Below are 19,170 nucleotides of genomic sequence, written 5' to 3'. Positions count from 1 at the left end.
GACACGTTTCGGAAGGTGATCCCGTTTATCCCTGAGACTCTCCGAATAGCTCCGTCAGATGTTCGCGAGATCGTTCGTTTCCTGCGAGAGGGAAAAAGACTGCAGGTCCCTTCTCGTCTATATCGGATGACACGAGCGAAGCAATCTCTTCACTTGCAATAGTCTCATTGAGTTTGACGTTTGGAACAATGACGCAACGCGATGTCCTTCTTCAAGGCCAATGGCCAACACCTCTTGCTCCGCACCAGGGAATGATTCGCTTCTACTCCACCTTATTCCTCTCTCTCTCACTTTCTTTCTTTCCCGCCGTCTTCTCCCTCCCCCTCCTCCTCCTCCTATTCCACGCTTCGTCACTTGCTCTTTGTCCTCCTCACTTCGAAAGAGGGAGAGAGACGCGAAGCAAGACGTTCTTTTGTAGCGGTATTCCACCGTCGACTAACGGTTCGTTCCTCCCGCGAGGTCCGTGTCTTCGTCTTTCCGAGTTCCCGCTTCTCCTGCTCCTCACACCTTAATCCTCGTAAGGCACACAGTGTCCGGTCGTTAAGAGATTGCTGATGACTTCAACAATTGTCTTCTAGCGGTTCTTCGTCGGTTCTCTTCCCGTCGAAGAACTCCCATTTTGCACGCATGCACCCGAGCTCTCTGCTGGAACGAATCTCGTCGGTGATAGTCCGGTCGAGAGAGAACGACAGGAAGGGAATTAAGCAGACGTCGCGGACGAACGAAGACGAGAAAAATATCCCGTGACCGCCTTCCCGAGCGCCCACTCCAGTCCCCGGAGCTGGCAATGGCTCATCGTAGGCATCGAGTTCCCCGCTTCCCTCGGCAATCGCCTGAAATCTTCCCTGGAGCTATGAGAAGGCAATCGTCCAATCTGAGATGGCGTCGAGCAAGCTAAGAAGTCGTGCCGGAGGCTGCAGCGACTATGAAGCAAAAAGTTGGAAATTTTAAAGAGGAAAGCGGAAAACGAGAGCTGCTGCTGCAGCAACGACTATATCGCAAGTTGGTGTACAAACATCGCGCAGGTGTACTACGAGCAAACATTATAATAGAAGCTCCTGCTTTGTTTGTTTGTACATTTTTTGTGTGTTCTCGCTCGGATTGTCTTCCTCATTCCCTCTTTATTCCTCCGTGCTTGGAGGCAAGGACAAACGGAACGGTGTGCAGCAAGCGACGAGCGTAACATGGAAGCGATTCGTCCTCGTCGGCGTCATTGTTGTCCTTTATGTCCTATACCGCTGCATTCCCCAGCGTGCCTCTGCGTCTACGTCTCCGTCGTTGTTTTCTTTAGTGACGGTAGTGTCGCCGACGACGACGGGTTTCGTCCTTTATACCTGCTCCTAAGGGTAGGTACTTGTGGTGGCCGATGACGCTGTTTTCCGGAATTCGGGGGCGGTCGAAACGGGAGGAAACCAGCTACAGTGAGATTCGGATGCTACGAGAACATGAAGCGGAGAGACTCGAGGAGGGAGGAGCCCGAAAAGAATCCTTTGCATCACGCCAATGCACTCCCGGATCGTCGATGGTGTTTTGGCGTGCGGTTTCGGTTCTTCCTGAAACGGAAGGAGCTCATGGTCTGTCGTCCTTCTCGGTCTACTCCTACTCCTCCGGCCTCAGCTGCTCGGTGCTGAGTCACACACTCCGCAACGGCACGGCGAGTCTTGTTAGAGATGCTCGAGATTTACGTTGTACGTACGTGCTTTGCCGCTATCGGCGTATGTCAGGAATTCGCTTTAGAAACGGACAAGTCCACCAGTTAGAACGAGAGACGGTTCCGCTGATTCACAAACCCTCCGTCAGCTCCGGTCGGGAGACAGATTCGAAAGCTGACCTTAAAGCATACCCCGTGGGATTCGAGCTGATTCTGCGCAAGCTCAAGGGATAGATCCGCGCTCTCGGAAACGGAGGAGATTCCGGCCCGCGAACCCCCGCGCCTGAACATGTACATACATATCAGAGCGCCTGGTCGCTTGGATGAGAACTTGTTAGAACTTGTTTCCCTTTCCAGCTGATGGCTCCCTGTTCAACGAGATCCTGCTGTCGAGGAGAGTTTCCGTCCACGCCAACGGAAGTCTGATATTCTCTTCGGTGTTCGCCGATACCGATGCCGCATTGTACCGCTGTGAGGCGCGCAATGGAGTTGGATCGCCGAAAAAGATGACTATTGAGCTCAAAGTGGAACGTGAGTCAACTCTGGAGATCTGCACTCTCGGAAGTTTGAATACATATCACAGAATGAATAAGTGCCTTTATTTTCGACGCCTCCGCCTAGTTTCGCAGAGCTGCTGGGACGGTTCGCAATTCGGAGATTCGCCTCTGATCGTAGGGGATTCTATCGGCGGTGTCCCAGCTCGGCATAATTATTGTCGGTATTATGATCCCGTTATTCCGTTCGCAGGCGGTCCCGAGTTCAGTGAAATATACCAGAGCATCAGCGTAGAGAAAGGAGCACACCTGACGGCGCTGTCTCACGTGACGGCAGCCAACAGCAAGACCAAGTTTTTCTACGAACGCAATTTCCAGACGTTCGTCTGTGAACCTCAGAGGTGAGTTGACTCAATCCACGGCAATCAGCACAGGAGTTATCCGGGATCGGGTTCGGGAAAAAAATCCGGGCGGTTTCCCCTCAGCGATCCGCAGGGAAGGGGGAACTCAATCGCGGAGATGCAAGCAATCTGCTCGCCGCGATCCAGCAGTTTGTTTCGTGGGACAAGCATCGCTCGAAGTGTTCGGGATTTGACGGCACTCGATCATCGCTTGAGCCATGATTTCCGGCGCTTTATTTGCGATGCTCCTCCCGCGGCGGGAGCGCGCCTCCGCTTACCTCCGCTCCCGTCGCAACCGCGCCGTGAGCTCAGGAACAGCTGACAGAACGACTCCGTAAGGAATCTGACGGGGATAAAATCGGAATGAATAATAAATGAATGGAAAATCGGAATTCCAGATGCAAGATCGTGACAAATGCCTCGAGTGCCGTCAACCTCACCATCAAAGAAACGAAACGGGAAGACAGTGCTCTCTATGTTTTCCGTGCGCAGAACTCCTTCGGGGAAGACTACACTTTCGTCAACGTAGTTGTGCAAGGTGAGTACATCATGTCACTTTCTGAGCGCGGCGTCTTCCTCCGAAAGGAAGTCTGTGCCAACTCGAAAGTACTGGGGAACGGAGACTCAATCATGACGCTTTGCAGAACCACCTGAAACGCCGCGAGAGTTGGCCGTCTACGAAGTTTTCGGGAGAAACACCACCCTGCGATGGAATCAGCCTCTCTTTGACGGAAATAGCCCCGTGCTCTCGTACATCATCCAATACAAGCCCCACATAGGTGAGTCTCGGTTCTATGGCCAGTCTCTGCTTCTCAAACCGCCCCATTGTGAACATTGTTCGGCAAAACGCATCGCTCTACGAAGTGCTCAAAGTTCAGCGGCGGCGACGGCGACGGCAACACGAAGCGATGCTTTATTGATCGCTGTGTCTGGACGCCTCCGGGAGAATCGGCGGGAATCTGAGGGGATTTTATCAATAAACCATTAATCTTTGGTGTCGCGGCCACGGCAGACAAATTACTCTCAAGCTCTGACGACGGCGGCGGCGGCGACGTCGACGATGATTCTGCCGGTGGTTGCTGTACGCCGTAAAGCAGAGAAGCGAGTTATGCAGCGAGAGCTCGGTGCAAAAGAAGAGGAAAAAGCTCAATTCAATCGCAGCCTTGCGCGGAGGTAGATTTCAGGAATCTGATGCGGTTGCACGCAGCCGTGAACGATCGGTGGAATAAGCGCCAACGTTCAAGATAATTTCCGATGTTATTGTGCGGAGGCTGCGTGCGATAGCGGAGAAAAAGCACGCTGACTTAGTCTTTGTGTCCCGTTCGAATCGGCTGGGAATTGGAAACTTTCTTCCGAATCCGATCTGCGTCAGATTTCTGCGGAGCGGAATTCATACTCGGCGATTCGAAATCATCATTTTGCAGCGATTCTCCCGAGGCGGTTCGCCAAGTCTCGCGATCGGAAGTTTTTTTTTCCTACGGCTTCCACGACTGGGATTCTTCCAAATCGTCAGATTGCGAGTGACAAGCGAGCAATAACTCAATCACGAATAATTCGTGATTGGCATACCGTCGGATATTCGTCGTCGTTGAAGCCGAGTCGTCGGAGTGACGCTTAATTCTATTTCGCTGAGCTCTGTTTACTCGGCACCAGGACAATACCGAGGATTAAATGCGCGCATATTCGTCCGGCCGGGCTCGAGCCTCAGGATGCCGCTGGATTTGAGCGCGGACGGATCACAAATCGGGCGATTGGGGAGCGAAATATTTGCACAACCGATGATGGTCAGCGTAAGGAGAATAATCAACCTCCGGAGCCTGTCATGTCACCGGGATGAATATTCCATGAGAAACGACCCAACACTGCGAATCCGACCGGGGAATGCAGCGGAAGGCCTTCCCGGCGGGGCTTTTTTTCCGAACCGAGTTCGCCTCCGTAGATGTCCGGCTCCCGAGCTCTGATCGGTCGATGTCGGGACAGAATCTCGGTCGTTTCGGAAACTTCCTGCAGCCACCGGAGGCGTAGCGACTGCGGAGAGGAGACTCGCTGCTCGTTCCTCCCGATGAATAGCTCTCATAGATACTTTCGAGTCTCTAGTTTCACTCCACGCGGCGTTTATTCGGTACGGCCCTCTTAATTTGCGTTGTCGTCAGCAATAGAGTTTCATTTCGTTCGGATAATTCCATTGTTGAGAAGTCCCTTTGAAGTTTTCCAGACGTTGAATGACGTTTTGGATATGGGTCCTCATTTGCCGGTCCTCAGAGAGTCTTTTCAGACTCGAATCTAATGTGGTTCGCTGAATTGAGTTGCCCCTAGAGTGCGCATATTTTCCAGCAAGTTCCCGCTGCGAGATGAGGAGATTTCGAGAATCGAAGCTTCTGTGAGTTCCGCTCCTCTCGGTGCGATTTTCCTTCGAGACTTCGGCCCGGACGGTTTTATACGTTGCGGCTTACGTATTATGGTCGCGGGATTGGTAATAAGTTTTCTCATTAGCTCTGCCGATGTCATTTGTGAGAACACGACAAGCAGCATATGATGCAACGCTGGTAATACCAGATAAGAATGGGATGGAAAAAAAATGAGGACGATGCACGATAGAAGAAGCAACGTTACCACTCCTTAGACGACGATGCTCCACGAAGGGTACGGCCGGAAATTGTGCAGAACCTCCATCCACCGGTCCGTCGGTGGGACGACGTCGTCCATGAAGCTCGTTTCCTCCGCCTTATCGTGGCGGCAGCCGTCCGTCCGTTCGCCAGCGTCGTTGAGCTTGACCATTCTATCGAACTGACCGCAGAGTCGCGGGATCTAAGCAAGCTTACGAACGCGTTCGTTCGTCCGTTCGTTAGTTCGATTGATTATTATTCGTTCACTGATTCATTAAGTTAGCCCTTGACTCACTCCTTCCCTTATCCTTCCAGAGAACATGGGCCACTCGTTCAGCTCGGTCGAAGTTAATGGAACTTCACTGCGGGCTGTGCTGAGTCCCCTGGAACCGATACAGCAGTATGAGTGCAGAATCGCGGCTCGCAACGCCCTCGGTCAGAGCAGTTTCTCGGATTCGATTATTTTCACCACGAAGGAGGAACGTAAGTGCGATTACGCCCGGGCCGTTGTTTATTCGAAGAGGGAAACCACAGGCAGGTCCAGCGGCGGCGTTATTCAGCTTCCCGGGAAATGCGCTTACCGCGTTCTGCAGCAGAGGCTCCGATGCGAAGTCGGTGCTCGATCCCCGGACTCCGTGCTCCGACGGTCACGATCACGACTCATCGCTGGTTGCCTCGATCGCGTGACCCTGCTGAAAATAAGGGCACGGTTTTCGGCTGAGGATACTGAAAAAACGATGTCGATGAGCTTTATTGACACGGTGACACGTTGCGTCACGTCATGCATTTCCATGTCATCACCCCACGCTCTCGCCGTCGGTGCGATAAGCGTCCGAAAATACACTGCGTTTCTGAACACAACAGGCCGCTCCGTGGACGACGAATTCCCTTTGTGAGCTCGAAACTGATTCTCTCTTTCGTTCCGTTCCAGCTCCGTCAGGATCTCCAACTGCTATCGCAATCCACGCGACCGGCTCTCAGTCGCTCAAAGTCACCTGGAGGGTAAGTGAACCAACAGACAACAAGGCAAAGAACGGCTTCGTCAGAAAGTGGTGTCGAGTCCACTGCGATCTGAGTGAGCGTAGAGTTCCATTGGCGGGCCACAAAGAAGTAAAAGACAACAGTCATCGAATCGTTCGACCATGCTCCCCTGAGCTTTATCACGAACGATGTTGATCGAGGAACCTTATCGATTCCACTGGTGCACGGCCCGCCAATCAGGACAGTGATTGCTGAAAAATCATTTCCGAAAACGGCTGATCATTGAAAATTGAAAATCACGGGAGAATCCCGCCAGGACGTCCCACAGGGGGGGGGTCGAGGGGGAAAAGGGTCGCGACGAAGGGGGAATTCGCAGCACCAGCGTGGATGGCAGAACTATTCTGATAGGGGCGCACTGTTGCTGGCTCGAATGTGCGTTGTCCATCTTGTGCCAGCTGGACCTTGCGTTTTTAAATTCAGCACGTTTTTTCCCGTCTCCCTCTTCCCTGGGTCTCTGCCCCTTCCCCAGTCTCCCTGTCGCAATGCCCACTCTCTGGAAGAATATCTGTCACGCCGGAGCGCGATAGGAGAGAAAGTAAATAAAACTCACTCGATGTACGTCCGTCCGCTCTGCCCCGATCCGCTATGCCGTTCATCCGCCCGTTCGTTCGTCAGTCGGTGTGTCCATCCATCCGCTCCTTCGGGTATATGTGTCTGAGTGTTCGCGTGTATGTGGAAGAGTTTGCATCGTTGCTCAGCGTAGTATAGCGTAACGTTTTGACAGAGGCCGACGTGACGCCGCCACCGCCTCTGTTGCAGTCGTAGTTGCCATCGCTGAAATCTTTTGTTGGCGTTCGTGGAGCAAGTTGGCAACGGCCGCGGCTTTCCCGAGCGGCGTGAGGAGCCCGAATCGACAGCGCCGGCTGACGGGGAAGCTGAGGGAAGAGGGCAGAAGCGGCGGAGGCGGCGGCGGCGGTACCGACAGTAACGGCATCGGCGGCAGCACATTGATCGATAGCTTCCTCGGATCTCGAGCCAGCCGCTTGAACCAGCGGCCGCCAAGGCTTTGCTTCCGGCGTGGCTGACGTCCTTCAAGCGATGGCAGCGGCGCGGCGGCAGCGCCAAGTGGTCGTAAAGAGCATTTTGTGAGCAAGTTGCCTCTTCTCCCGTTAAGTCCCCCGAATCCCCCTGTCTCTTCCCCTTCTGTTCCGCACACAGGCTGCTATTGGCTCCGTCAGTTAACACATACACTCAGTCACTTACCCACAACGGCAAGACTTCCACTGAGGCTCTCAAATGATGGTGTTCATCATGTCCCCCAACAATGTCTCGCGGTTCCACCTTCGACCCCCGTTCTTTACGTTGATCGCACGCCTGGCTCACTTATGAGCCCGTGAAACTGTATTCCGTATTCTCTGTTTCTCGGATGTCACACGGAATAAGGTGGCGGTTCTGGTTTCGGCTGACTCATTTTCCCGCTGCCTGGGGGACCCGTCAGAGAGGGCGTAGGTCGGATTTGAAGTTCGGAGTTCGAGTATCGAAATTCCGCGAGGTCGAAATCATTCTTGTCAACCGGAGACGAGAGGAACGGCGACGCGACGCAGCGGCAACGAAGTTGACAACGACCGATGACAGGACTGGAACGACCCGGCTCTGTACAAATGACGTGTGCTATCGAAGAGACGCGGGCTTCGATGCGGGGGACTCCTCCGTTCCGGCGTCCGGTCGCTCTTGCTGTTGTCGCAGTAATTTATTTCCGTTGACAGAGAATGCCAGAGTTCAAATTCTGAACAACTCTGCCCCATGAGCCGTTCCATGTTCGTGATGGAGTGACTGTGGCGGCTATCCAACCAATGTTGCAGTTTGTGGCGTTTGTTTTGCTCGAGCAAACGATACAAGATGTTCATTGCTGCTTTTGCTGCGGGGCCACTGTTTTGAATTTACATAATTTCCACGGGACAGCACTGAACCAGCGCGAGAGCCTTCGCCCGCTCAAACAACAGAATTTCCCTCTGAAGGAAAAATTGAAGAATCGCTGACGCTGAGTTTCTGCAACCTGTGAAGGGTGGGGGGGGGAAGGAATATTACCCCCGGGTCGCGAGTTCATCGAGATCAACGTCAGCATCGGAATAGCGGGTCTCCCCGATCGATTGCGAGGGTATTGATGTCATGTCTCCCGCTCATTGTTCCTCTCTCTGTTCGTCTGCGAGCGCCTGGGAGCGTTGGTCTGGGGGACGGTTTTTTCCCGGGACCACGTTACTTCTCACCGCTCCTAAACCTTGCGATCTGCTAGGTCAGTCGGCAAGTAGTAGCGAGCGCAGCGGGAGAGCGTTCGAGATAAGCCCTCAATTTGCGGCTGGCCCATCGGGAGAGTTAGGGGGGGGGGCGAAGCAAGGGGGAGAGAGAGTGTCCGAGCGCGGCGGAAAGGACAGGGAACTAAACCGAGCGACAGGCAAACAGGCACTGCCCGCACCCAAGAAGAGCCAAGGGGCTTATGGTCACGAGCGAGCGAACGAGGAGTATTGTGAGATCGGGAGAGAAGGGGGAACGACGGCGAGATCGCGCAGACAAGCAGGCGGACTCCGGGCGAAACGTCCAGAGCTTCGGAACGAAATGCAGCAGCCGTAGCGGATGGCCGTATTATAAAAATGACTATTTGCTCTTTGCACGTTATCTGAAGACCCACCGACCCGTTCCCCGCCTCGACCAGCCGGAGAGAGGAACCGACTATCCATAACATCAGCGGCAGTTGCGGGAGCCGCCGAGGACAGCGGCGGCGGCGGCACGACGACCTACGACTAGCGCCGTAATCCCTCGCTACTTGCTGTGGGCTACGGATAGCGTTTGCGCGAGACACGTTTCACATATGTATGCACGTATGATCGGATTCAACACGCAAAAACGGAACGCGTCGCAGCACGCGAAAACGTCGACCTACCGAGAATAGCACCCAAGCTTCCCGTCTGCGATGGAAGCTTTAGTGGGGGGGGGGAAAGAAGGAGAATTTGTTTCTGTTGCGATTGACTTTCTCTTCCGGACCCGAGAGCTGCACCGCCCCCGCCGGTGCGAGAAGAAAGTGCCGAGACGAGACTCGACGAAATTGACAGAGATTCAAGAAAACGAAAGTTACACAACGAAAACATAGACGACAAGCAAGCCTGTTATTTTCCGGAGAGGAACAACCAACTGACAAACCGAGAGTCGGACGAGTGACTTCAACAACTCAACAACCTAAAGGACTCGAGAGCAAGCCTGATTTTCCCTTGGTTTGCACCGCTCGCGCCGTTCCGAAAGGAGCAAAACACCCTTCCGGCAACAACAGCAGCAACACAACAAGTGTCGTTGTGTGTCGCCATATTTGGCTTCGTCTCTCGTTGCCATTCTCTCGTCAGCCGCGCTGCGTCTACGAGGGAATGAAAAAGACACGAAATACAACCGACACCGCCTTTACCCGCTTCGTTTCCTCTGACTAGCATTTTTCGCTGGTCCTATAGCCTTTCACTTGTTGGTCAGTCAGCCACTACACGTCTTCAAAGAGGTCATGCTCCGCGACGTTGTTCGATTCGGAAATCCCGGAACGCCACTACAAAACAGACTGAGGAAAGGAGGAGTTCTCTGGGTTATTTTCCCTTTCCCGGGAACGGGGTTTCCCTTCTCGGTCTCAATTTCCAATTGCGATTCCGACCCGAGTTCCCCGTACCGACGTCATCGCTCTGCGACAGCTCTCCATGAAATTCACGAAATTCTTACTACATGAGCGTGACCCCCTGCGGGCACCATCTGGGTAACTCTCTAAATTATGTGGGCACGATATCTTCTCATACTCGGCCCACACTCGGCGCAACGTTCGAGAAACCTTCTGTTTGAACCCCTCAACCACATACTGTTCACCGTCGCTCGCAATCGCTCTCCTAAGGCTCTCCGACACCTGTATTTTCACGGATATACGGTCATAATGAAACCTGCCGTGTCAGTGTGCTCTTGCTTCTTCCATCCGGATGCAAACAGAGTGGCGCCCCCCAGAGCCTGGGACGTACACGGGCAATCAACGGGTGAAATAAATAGCTGCTCTGCTCGTGAGACTGGTGGCCACCCACGCTAGGAAGCAGAGTCCGCAGGAGAACAATAGTAAGGTTTCTGAGGGCAGTTGAAGCGAAGACACGGCATCGAACGGCCGAGCGGGGTAGGGAGGGACTCCCGAGGCGGAGTCCATCTCAAACCGGTCGCGACTCATCCGAGACTTGACATCGGATTTCCATTCGCAACCATTCTCCCGTCTACAGACCTCGAGAGAAGATGCTGCTCTGGGGAGATTTGAAATAATTGAACTGATAATAAACTCGGTATTAAGGGTCTCTCTCCTCGCATCTTCGCGTGCTCTACTCGTATCGGTTATTACCCGCGAGAGAACTGACGAAGCCGACGGGGATTGAACAACGCATATGGAGCGTACAACTCACGCGAGAGTTCGACTCCAGTTTGCTTAAATGAGGCGAATATTCGATCTTCTCGGTGCAGACGCGCTTCCCGGCCCGGTGCGTTCATTCGTATGCTCGATGGATCGCTTTGTTTGTTGCCGCTTCCGAACCTATTTTCGACGCCCAAACGTCTCCTCTGGGTCATCCCCCATAGCTCAGTTTCGCTCGGCAAGCTGCGCGGAGCAGCAATGTTGGGCACCCGAATCGAGAGCCATCCCTCTCGGGATCGAGAAAATGTTCCGCCCGTTCCTTTGGAGTCAGAATTCCCCGAATTCATGGTAGAGAACAGTTCCCCATACTCAGAGTTCCGATTGCGAAATCTCGGGAATATGCATACTCGAGCTCGGAATCAATGTTATATAGTCATATGCATCCGAGAACTCATTTCGCTTATGACTTATGTGCATTAACTTCACTATTCGAATAATAACAATGTTCCGAGTAATAATACAAGGAAAGTGGTATATTGTGAAGCCCTCATCCGATAGCATGGATTCTGGATATCGCGGAGATGCACTACGAATTCATTCATCGAATCACTCTTCCCTTGCAGGCCCCACCGAGATCCGATCAGAATGGAATCATTCTGGGCTATTACATCGGCTACCGTCTGGCGGACAGCTCGGACGACACGTATCATTTCAAGACGACGCACGCTTCGCAAAACAACACGTTCGAATCGACTTACCTTACCAACCTCCGACGGCAGACTCGGTACTTGATCGTCGTCAAGGCGTTCAACCGAGCTGGAGTAGGTCCGCCGAGTGAGGATCTCATCGCCCAAACTCTTGAGACAGGTTAGCGATCCCTCGAGTACGAATTCCCTAGAACGCTTCCGAGCTGACTGGAGGAAGTCTTGTTCTTTTCCAGCTGAGTAGCAATCTTCCAGCGATCGATTCCATCAATTCACCTCTTTGCTGGCTCCTTTGCTCATTGACTCTATTTGCATATGAGGAGATGAAGTGCACCCTGGAGATGTCATGTCTCAGCGTCTTTCGACTGAGGAACTGAGTTATCTTCACGGTCCTCGAAACGCTCGTGTTTCTCCCCCACCTCGCTTCCCTCCGTTGAAGTCTGGCGATCCTCAAAGCGATACACCTGTATGCTAACACGAACTTTTCCATGGGACGCATTCGGCACACCGTTCGTGCCCCCCTGATATCGGTGTAGAAAGTCTCGAATGCTCTCTATTTCTGTATAATGTTCGATAACGAGGAGGGCGGGAAGGCTGTTTCCCGAGGAGCTCCTCCATCTCGCGGGAAGCTGACGAAATATTCGAAACAAATTTTGGGATATCTGGCTTGATAAACCTTCGGAATACAATAGGAACAGACTTGAGACGAGGGTGCTTTGCCAGGGACGCAACGATTTTGGGAACACGATTGAAAGAGAAGAACGCGGAAGGGAAAGAGAATGAGGCTCTGCGTTTTCCTGAGCACCAGAGTGGATCCTCTGCTGATGATAAAATCGATGCGACGTCGACCCGGCCTTGCCTTGCGTTGCCCAGAAAACAATTGTTTCGAAGTCTCTTACGTGCGTCTCTCCTGTGTGATACTCAGACTCCCCCGTGCGGAGATTTCTTTTGTCTTTTCTTCCTCCATTGCTCTTGTTTTTTCGCATTCTACCGGCGCGCTGATTCGTCTGCTCCTGGAAATTTTCATGGTAACGGTTCTCTAGAAAACCGTCCCTCGCAGGGAATGTCTGACCATTGTGAGGAATGTGACCGCATACCGTATCTGGTCCGGCAGACGGCCATGCTTCGAAATACAGACCCCCCACTGACGAGGAAAATAGACAGGCTTGCCGATCTCGACGGGCACCCACGGGTCATGGACAGCTCAGGATTCCTTGAGCGGGTCAACTTTCCCGAATGAGTACGGAATGAACTCGTGTGTCACTGTCCCATCGAGTGGAGGGTCTTCCTCGCTTCGAACGGGAAGACCTCTTGCCTTCGTGAGATGCCATACGGCACTCGTGGAAACTCTCCTCAAATGACCGAGGCAAAACGGACCGCTCACGGGGTCGTTTCTTGCTTAGCAGTTCCGATCCGAATCCCCCGGAAAGCGATTCCGATCATGTACGCTCGACATCGTTGGAGCAGTGCGAAGGGCTCGGAGTTATCGCGCAGTTTTCAGTGGCTGGGCTCGACCTCCGCTCGTCAGACCGCGAGACGGACAAAACGGGCGGGCTCATTCGTCCCTTGGACTTCACCGTGTAGATACACAACACTCAACAAGTTGTTATTGACTCACTAATGAGGCAACTTTTTGGCCTTCGTTGTGCGCAAGTTTGCGTCTCGTTCGCCTCTACTCCTCCTCCTCTGGCAAAGTCTCTCTCTTTTGCCTTTCCTCTCCTCCATCTCTCTGTTCCGCGCCATCAGTCCGCGGTCGAAGGCTTCGTATCGTTCATTCGTTCTCCTCGTTCGTATCTCGTCTCATCCCTCCTTAGAATGCTGTTCAGTCGCTGGCTTGCCTCGTTCAACTTTGATAATGGCTCTGCAATAACAATCAGCCACGTTGCACTCTTGCTGCATTCCCCGACGAAAAGACCGACCGACAGTTAGTTCGTCTCCATCAAAAGCTTCCTTCCTTACTCCATCGTCTGTCGAGCCGACTGCTGAGCTAGGGGAGCGAGCGTGCATCTGGTCGTTCCGTGATGATAACCCCGCCAGATAGAATATTCGTCTGAACCATAAATTTTATCAATGTTCTCGCAATTTTTCTGTTCTTTTTTTCTCTTTTTTCCCCCTATTCGCGTACATCAAAAATTCAAATTCATGAGGACATCCAGGTTCATGATCTCTTATGGATATCGAGCCGGCCGGGAACTGAGTCAGCAGAGTGAGAGACTGACTCCTATAACTCATCGGCACGAAATCAGGCTTGAAGCTCGATAAATTTTGTCGAGCCAAGAAGTTTGATGTATTTTGCTAAGGATGAATGAGCGAAGTCGGTCTACTCGCTCGCCATGCTGAGCCTTCGGAGTTGCGTAGATTAGACCGCCTCCAGAGGCACATCGTTCTCATGTCGCTCCGGTTAGCGCTCCGCTGAACCCTTGTCTCACGGTGTCAACGTGGGCTCTACTCTTCCCCGACCGATTCCTGGAGCTCTGATTCTCCGACATTCGCGACCCTTGCCTGCAACAGCATAGCCATATCAGCCCGTCCGGCGTTTCTCTTGACTGGAGTCTGAGCCGTACGCTCTTGGATTCGGCTGAACTCTTGCGGATCGATGGTCGAGATTCGAGATGTTTTGGCGGCCAAACGGCTCGTCCGTCGCGCCGTCCGGATACGGGAGCATGAGACCCCGGGTCATAGTGAGATAAAGAGGTCTCCAAAGAGGGGCATCGAGGAGCCAGGACCAGAACGCTGGTCCGGTCAAGGAAACGGGATCGAAGCTAAGAGGAAAGCTACAACTAGCAGGAGCTGATGGGGGAAAATACCGCCAGCAGCGGAGGAACAGAAAGCCGAAGCGGGTGGGCGTTTAGCAAAAATGTCGCCTGGAGCCACTCTCTAAAAAGGACAACACCCTCTCTTGCGTCGTCTTCCACCTTCTTTACCACCTAGCGATGTGCGATTTTGCGCCACCAGCTAGCTGTTGCCATCGTCCTAATTGCGGACCAACCACAAGCGTCGGATCCAGGAGGAGCACCGCGGGCAAATAAAAAATCCTCCTCAGTCGGTCGGTTCCTCGGGCTTCTGCCGTTCGGCCAGCCGACTTAACCAGTGGGTCTCTGGCCGAAATCCTCTCACTCTCTCTCCCCGATTTTCTCTCGGTGACCCTCCTTCGCTCCCCATCGCCGCTCTCCTCGCACTCGCTATCTGACGAACAGCGGGTCGGGGAGCCGGGCTTCTGAGCAATCGGCCTATCGGAGAGCTCTTCGTCGAATTATCGCTCTGGTGATTGGCGCCGTTTTTAGTCGTGCGGGACTGTTGGTTCGCTTCGGTTGGGCCGTTCACCCTCGATTGGATACTTTACCATTGCGGTGCCTCGAGGGAACAAGTGGATCGTGGACGGATTGATTGAGACATCATATAATTCCTCCGGTTAGATTGTGAATATTCCTTTCCGCTCAACCCTTATACAGCTTCCAGACGTTGATATCATGCACTTGCAACCGCAAGTGCATGACCTCACATATCCACATCCGAAGAGGGATTTCTAGTTTGCGGAACGAAACGAGCAGAGTCTGTCGATCTTGAGAATTTTGACCATTGCTTGATTTTTTCCCTTTCGGCAATTCCAGCACCACCCACGTCGCCTTCAATCGAAGTCGAGAGCGGCAGTGCCACGAGCGTAATCGTCCGCTGGAACACGAATCAACTGGCTCCGAATACCGACTACACATTGAATTACGCCTCGGACAAGAACGACTGGCGAAAAGTGAAGTTGTCGGTCGACCAGTCGACCCACGTCGTTTCCGGGCTTGCCTGCGGTACGTCATACCGATTCTACGTGATCGCCTCGAACAGCCTCGGCATGGGAGAACCAGGAGCCGAGGTTCAGGTTCGCACGAGCGGAGGACGTAAGTACCCCTGACCTTCGGATGATCATTCCCGCTTCTCGTTCCCATCGCATCCCTGCGTGCCCTCACGCAGCGCTTGATGACTGACTCTCGTTCGTCTCTTAGTCGACGAGGACGTCGACGTTCTCTTTTCCTCCTCCTCCTTCTTTTTCTCCAGCCCCTCCGATCTGAACGGAACATGTCCGCTCATTCAGCGAGCGTCTAACGAGAGAGCTCCGCACAATCTGGTTCAACGGCCGCACTCCGCTAGATATTGCTCGTTAAACTTTCGATGATCGGGAGCTTCCGAACTAATATCGTTACTTTTCTTTTCTTTCCCTCGTCGGTTCCTCCGTCGTGCTGGACGCTCGCTCGCTGGGTCGTTCCATCTCCAGCGCCGGTTTCGCCCCACAAGCAGTTTATCGTGGCCAATAGCTCGAGTGCCACTCTACTGCTGGACACTTGGCGTTCGACGGGATGTTCCATAAACACGTTCAGCATTCAGTACCGGAAGAGAGGGACTCGCAATTGGTACATTCCGGGAGATACAATTTCGGGCAGTAATGAACGCTACACGATTACCCAGCTGAGTCCTGGAGTGAGTTACGAGGTCAAGGTTGTGGCCACGAGCGACGCAGGAGCAACCAGCCAGGACTATCAGTTCACCACCCTTCACTCAGGAAGTAAGCCTCTCCCGACATAACAGCCCATCTCCAGCCCCGTCCGACCAGTAGCGGCTCCTCATCGAATTGGTTTATTTGGGGAATCGCTTCCGAATCCTCCCCACTTTACGGTTTAAAACAGTGTCCCCCCCCGCCGCCCCCGACGGAACCAGGAAACATTCCCGCCCCCCATGCGGTTTGCATCCCGGTTCCGCGGATGTGTCGACTCCATGAGCCGACGTCTGTGTTTTCAATTATCTTTTCCCATCATCTAGTGAACGTTAGCACTAGGAGGCCGAGCAAAGCGATCGTACGGCTAATGATTGCTCCGGCAAATAATTCCTCGGACGCTAACAACAAACATTCCATCCGCAGTGACCTCGTTGGAGTCTTCGCTGCAGGACTACGCGGCGTCATCGTCGATGATGCACAATCGCTACACGACCCTAATCGTACAGGTCTCGCTGACTATCGCCATCACAGGCGGCATCTTCCTTTTGTGTGCCCTTGTATTGTTCTGGTATAAAAAGAAGAGCCAAACCACAAACATGGCGTCCACCCCTCAGATGACTCGTAAGTACACAACTCTCTCCCCCTGTTTGTTCCCGACCCGCTCCCGCTCGTCGTCGTCGTCGTCCTTGCCTCGACCGACCGTCCGTCCGAAATCCTTTCGCGAGGCCAATCGAGCGATCTACGGTCGTAGTCACAGCAGCGGTCGTCGAGATGTACGACGAAGACGACAATCGCATGCCCACTCCGCTCGGAAATTCAAGATGAACGAGATCGCTGAATATACTTCTTCCTTGTGCTCATCTTTCAGACAACAAACGGAAGCCAGATTTCGCCGAGGATTTATACTTATTCCAAGAGATACCGCATTTATCATCGAGTAAGAGATGCACACTGCCTTACCAAGACACCGAGTCGCCCATCATGCAATGCGTGCACGAACAAGGTACGTTACGTCTGTTTCCAACTCCATCCGCTCGGTGGCTCGCTCCGGTGCCGAACCCCAACGGTTATCAAACATTTGGGTGGATACGCCATGGTCTGATGCGATTTTGCAAATTAGATTTCTTTCGTTTTCTGTCCCGTGTTTTCTTTGTCATGCCATGCCGGTTGGTCGACTGGTTGGTTGGTCGGTCGGTCGGTATTTCGGCGGCTTTGTGGAACGGTTCCTCGGCTCGTCTCGCTCGTCTGCTCGCTCGCTCGCTCGTTCGTTCTTTGAATGACTGGTTGTTCTTGGTCACCGCAGATGATCCAAAACTTTCATCGATGGGAGTGATGAGTCAATGCGGGACTCTCCACAACGAAGAACACATTTACGCTACGGCAACGATGCCAGGTAAAATATTTGTGTTTTTCATTTATTTTTCATTCACTCATTCATCCCAGTCATCTCAGATCTCGTGCGACCTCTAGACCATTGACGACATTCCGTCGTACAAGATCCCCGAACGATATAAGATCGCAATCTTATCGATAGGCACGAGCTGAGGAGTCAAAGTACGCCTACGGGCCCAGGAGTCAGCCGAGCATGCGATTGGTGTACTTTCCAAATTGACTTGCAATCCGACTGTGAATCACGGCTGCACGTTCGTCCGGGCACGTCGCCTCGCGTGCTATCGCTCCTTCATGAAGAAGTTTGCATATGTTCCTAACAGCACGATAATAATTCAACTAAAGACGCACGAAAAAATACAACCTCCCATCGAAGGGGAGCTGGCGGGCGGGACGACTGCCAAGCTGAACGCCCGCCGCCGACTTGCCCCCCCTTCCCTCCTCGCTCTTGTCGGAGGACCGGGAGTACGGACAGACGGACAACGCTCGTATCCGAGAACGGAGTTCGGCACGTAATCGCACGATGTGGCGGCTGCACGTTGTTTATTAGATTTGTGCGAATGTTGCCTGTCTGCCCCTTGATGCTCGCGCCAATGCACGCACTACCGAACGCGCGCAGGCATTCAGCCGGCTATCAATGGCGAGATGCACGGACAGATTGGTGCATCGGGCACACGGGCTCCTCGAATCAAAAGACGAGATTTCAGAAGTCAGTAACGAATCCCGTTCATTCATCTCCGTCTTCTGCTCCACAGGTTTCCACGGTCTCTCACAAAAGCTGACTTGCTCCACTCGCTGCTAGCAGACGCTCAGGCGACCGACAATGGACTCGATTCTGTCGGCCAGCCATCATGCAGCTCAATATTCCGAGTCGGTTCACGAGACAGAATTCAATGATTGTGAATCAGGACAAGTCAACCTCTAGCGATCCAGCCGCTAGATCGCCTGCGTCAGTTCCACCGGAACATACCCGAAGAGACATTTGCACCGCGAAGTACGGAATCGGAACCCAAGGAGCGTCCAATACTCTTCTTCCATTCCTGACGGAAAAAAAGGGATTCCTCTCGACGTGGAGGTCGACCGACTCCTAGTGACCTGACCGAATTCACAAACGCCGGGGCCGAGGGAAATCTCCAGTCACGAGGAATGAGACCTCCTTTATGGGGGTTCGATTCGTTGAGAAGGAAAGGTGGAATAAGTTCTCATTAGTTTTGCGTGGGAACTTTGGCGGCGCGCTCTCGAGATTTGACTCGAGACTCTGTCGCGGTGAATGTATGTGTTACAGCCGTTACTGTTGATCAGTGGATCCGTCTGGAAGCAGCGGAAGGAATCAATAACTAAGAGCCTCGTTTTGCTCTGGGGCTCTGAACGGAAACTCCACTGAGTTTGTGTGTGTGACTGTAAATAAAGTCGAATTGTATAAAGCATAAGGAGCGATAATCTCAAAGAGAAGACACATGATGTTCGGGCTCGTCTATGTCGATTACAAGAGAAGCAGCAATGACGATCTGGCTCATGACGATTCCATGAAGCACTCGGTGAAGAATGTCGCCTTGGATAGATTCTCAGAGACCGATATGGAACGGATTGAAGATAATAAAGAAATGTTTATAAAAATGTTTTCAAGGATTTCGCTCGTGCTCATTGCATTTCGGATCTGAGATTGATAGGAGGTATTTCGAATAAAAATACCCTCCGTCTAGTCACAGCGGCGTTGTCCAGCGGAAGGGGGAAGGGAGGCGGACGATTTCCGGGAATTTCATCCCCGTTGAGAAAGATTGTTACAGAAGGCAACTCCGTAGACTCTATGCTGTGTTTTTCCGCTGGATGTCCATCAAATCCAGCCCGCAGTCAGTCCGGAAGATCACTGGGTTCCTCCAGCGACTCCGGATCGAGAGATACGGGAACGCCCGAACTCGTGCCGATACATTCTGACTCAGCCCAATCTGCTATCGGATCCGGGACTCCATCCTCAAACAGAAAACGGAATGGTAACGAAAAAGAAGCGTTTTTTAATAATGCCGCCGTCAGACTTCAATACAGACGGAGATAT

General features: G+C 52.8%; 1 protein-coding gene across 1 annotated transcript in view; it reads left to right on the top strand.

The window, feature by feature from the left end:
* LOC100902184 (Down syndrome cell adhesion molecule-like protein Dscam2) overlaps positions 1-17,941 on the top strand; it is a 57,375-nt gene extending 39,434 nt beyond the window's left edge. The window contains exons 14-26 of the mRNA XM_029112521.1: positions 2,009-2,182; positions 2,399-2,546; positions 2,945-3,084; positions 3,191-3,325; positions 5,468-5,635; positions 6,084-6,154; positions 11,165-11,408; positions 14,857-15,135; positions 15,510-15,797; positions 16,152-16,349; positions 16,597-16,731; positions 17,032-17,121; positions 17,873-17,941. Coding sequence (XP_028968354.1) covers positions 2,009-2,182; positions 2,399-2,546; positions 2,945-3,084; positions 3,191-3,325; positions 5,468-5,635; positions 6,084-6,154; positions 11,165-11,408; positions 14,857-15,135; positions 15,510-15,797; positions 16,152-16,349; positions 16,597-16,731; positions 17,032-17,121; positions 17,873-17,919 — 2,117 coding nt within the window. The 3' untranslated portion in view covers positions 17,920-17,941. The remainder of the gene's footprint in view (positions 1-2,008; positions 2,183-2,398; positions 2,547-2,944; positions 3,085-3,190; positions 3,326-5,467; positions 5,636-6,083; positions 6,155-11,164; positions 11,409-14,856; positions 15,136-15,509; positions 15,798-16,151; positions 16,350-16,596; positions 16,732-17,031; positions 17,122-17,872) is intronic.
* The last annotated feature ends 1,229 nt before the right edge of the window (positions 17,942-19,170 follow it).

The sequence above is a fragment of the Galendromus occidentalis genome, unplaced genomic scaffold (genome assembly GCF_000255335.2).
Source record: "Galendromus occidentalis unplaced genomic scaffold, Mocc_1.1 scf7180000077512, whole genome shotgun sequence".
NCBI lineage: Eukaryota > Metazoa > Arthropoda > Arachnida > Mesostigmata > Phytoseiidae > Galendromus > Galendromus occidentalis.
This window is presented reverse-complemented; position numbering and strand designations above follow the sequence as displayed.